The sequence below is a fragment of the Misgurnus anguillicaudatus genome, chromosome 18 (genome assembly GCF_027580225.2).
Source record: "Misgurnus anguillicaudatus chromosome 18, ASM2758022v2, whole genome shotgun sequence".
In the NCBI taxonomy this organism is placed as follows: Eukaryota; Metazoa; Chordata; class Actinopteri; order Cypriniformes; family Cobitidae; genus Misgurnus; species Misgurnus anguillicaudatus.
This window is the reverse complement of record NC_073354.2, coordinates 35197892-35200566: the sequence shown is the minus strand read 5'-3', so window position 1 is coordinate 35200566 and position 2675 is coordinate 35197892. Positions and strand designations below refer to the sequence as shown.

The window sequence follows — 2675 nt, the reverse complement described above, 5'->3', positions numbered from 1 at the left end:
ATGTCTAACGTTACCACACAGCAGTATTAAAACAAAAACACTTCTTCTCTTCTATTTTTTTACTTCCTCCCCAACTCTACATACACAACAGTGTCAAAGTGCAGTTATCAACCCCTCTAAATATTACTTCCACAAATCATTAACAGATTATTTTATATATATATATATATAGCAAGCTCTAATGTTACACATACCAAGGTTTTTCCACCAAGCGACTTGGTTCTTTATTTTGGTTTTGGTCTCGTTTACTCGAGTCATCCCCGTTTGTTTCATAGAATAGTGCAACAGTGAGCGACCGATCAGCGGAGACTTGCGGTGCGGAGCAAAGCATGGGTATAAACAAAGCATAAAGCGCCTAGCGCATAGTGATTAAATATTTAGTCACAGGGAGGCATGTGGATTTGAAGGCACACAAACAGATGTGCAGGGAATAATAAAACACACAGATTTGGATGCATAAATTCAGAAAACCACAATTCAATGCATCTATTGAACTGTGGAGGTCGTACTGAATGGATCAATATTAAATTGAAAATTGTGGCGTCCCTAGTCATCGTTATTAGCAAAATCACATGTATTATCTTACATTTTTGCCTTACACATTTTTTCATGTACTTCCTAATATGTAAATATGTAAATGACCTTTAACCCCTTAATTATACCTTCATTAACCTTTAATTCAGGGCAAAGTTTTTTATTCTAATCTCATGAGTCACAATGTTTGTGTATGACTTATTTACATATACATCTGAGGGAGGGGTTGAGACCTGACCTAAACGGTATATATGAACACCTCCGAGCTATATACATCACATTTATTCTGAGGGAGTTATATTGAATGGGCATGTAGTGTATTTATGTATTGAGTGTATTGCCTTAACCATGTTGTAATTTTAAAATGATTTGGTTTAAACTTTGGGTTATAATTGTCTGCTTGTACATAGGAAGTCATATAACGCAATGTCTTTCAATGAGACTGAGAATATTCTCCTGTGTTATCCTTTACATCCAGACTCTTGTCCAAGAGCTCATCGGCTCACTGGAGTTAAAGTGGCAATGTATGCTTTCATGTTACTCATAATCCTCATGACAGTTTTTGGGAATCTGCTGATCATCATCTCCATCTCTCACTTCAAACAGCTTCAGTCTCCAACTCATCTGATCGTTCAGTCATTGGCTGTGTGTGACTGTCTGCTGGGTTCACTGGTGATGCCCTACAGTATGGTGCGATCTGTCGAGGGCTGTTGGTTTTTGGGAGATGTTGTTTGTAAAGTTCATTCTAGCTTGGATGTAACCTTCTGTTTTTCTTCTTTAATACATCTTAGTTTAATATCTATTGATAGATACTGGGCCATCTGTGACCCTTTGAGGTATAAAATGAGGATCACAAATAACACTGTGACTGTATTAATAACCCTTACATGGATCTTTTCATTTGTGTACTGCTTTTCTGTTGTGTTTTCAGGAGTGAATGCTGCTGGTCTTGAAGCTTATATATTACAAGTGTCTTGTTTTGGTGGCTGTATTGCTCTTTTTAACAAAGAATGGGGACTAAGTAGTATAATCTTGTTATTTATTATTCCAGGAACTATAATGAGCTGTCTGTATATCATCATATTCAATGTTGTGAAAAAGCACAGAAAGATTTTGTCAGAGAAAGTGTCTGTGACCACCACAGGTGTTAACAGTCAAAGCTCTGCACACAGAGAAAGAAAAGCAGCTAAAACTCTGGCTCTTGTTATGGGCGTTTTCTTTCTCTGCTGGCTGCCTTTTTCTATTGCTGCTGCTGTTGATCCTTTCCTTAATTTTGTTATCCCAGCTGATGTTTATGAGGCTTTATTTTGGTTTGCATATTTTAACTCAACTTGTAATCCTTTGATCTATGGATTTTTCTATCCTTGCTTTCAGAAAGCCTTTAAGACTCTCATATCCACTTATATCTGTGGATACAATCATTCACATACTCTGACATTTGAATAAATACAGTTTCTATAGATAAATAACCAGTGACTGAATACATGTTGTGAAGCTGATAGTGTTGATTTCAGATAAATTTAATTCATTTATCATTCTTTTTTATGTCGTTTCAAATGCTATAGTTTATGTATGCTTAAATCTTTTGCTAATTTGACATTATTGAAACATGCATACATAAATATTTGAGTCTAAAAAACTCCAGGCCTATAATGAACTCAACTGGAAGATCATACATATTAGATCAGTCATTATAATAAACAATAGAGGTTAACACAAACTGTGCCAGACAGTTTTAGATCTAAGATCTGTATATTACAAATATTTTCAACTTGTCTTTTAACGTCCTGACCTCAATAGTTTGTATGTTTTGTGATATGAGACATTTAAACCCAAGAGGATGTTTAATACACAAGTATTCAAAGGAAATGACAACATGTTTAAGCATGAATAAAGTAATGATTTAAATAATAAATGTTTCTGAATTATAACTTTAGTGAAGGTAACTTACTTGTACAGTAGAAAGTTTTTTTCTTTAAGTATTTCTAAAGGTCTTTGCACACCGAGACGTTTTTCGTGCGCATTTAATGTCGACGTTTTACATGACGTTTTTCTGCTTTCACACCCAAATGATTTTTACTGGCGCTGAGGTGCAAATTCCCTCCCTGGACATTAGATGGTGCTTAATACAAAACAGATAT

General features: G+C 35.1%; 1 protein-coding gene across 1 annotated transcript; it reads left to right on the top strand.

Annotated features, from left to right (window-relative positions):
• Positions 1-960: 960 nt before the first annotated feature.
• Positions 961-1980, top strand: LOC129429958 (trace amine-associated receptor 4-like). The gene has a single exon (XM_055186962.2). The coding sequence runs from the start codon at positions 961-963 to the stop codon at positions 1978-1980; it is 1020 nt and encodes a 339-aa protein (XP_055042937.2).
• The last annotated feature ends 695 nt before the right edge of the window (positions 1981-2675 follow it).

Excerpts from the sequence above, each read along its gene's own strand:
- LOC129429958 (XM_055186962.2), top strand. The coding sequence starts at position 961 with ATGTCTTTCAATGAGACTGAGAATATTCTCCTGTGTTATCCTTTACAT.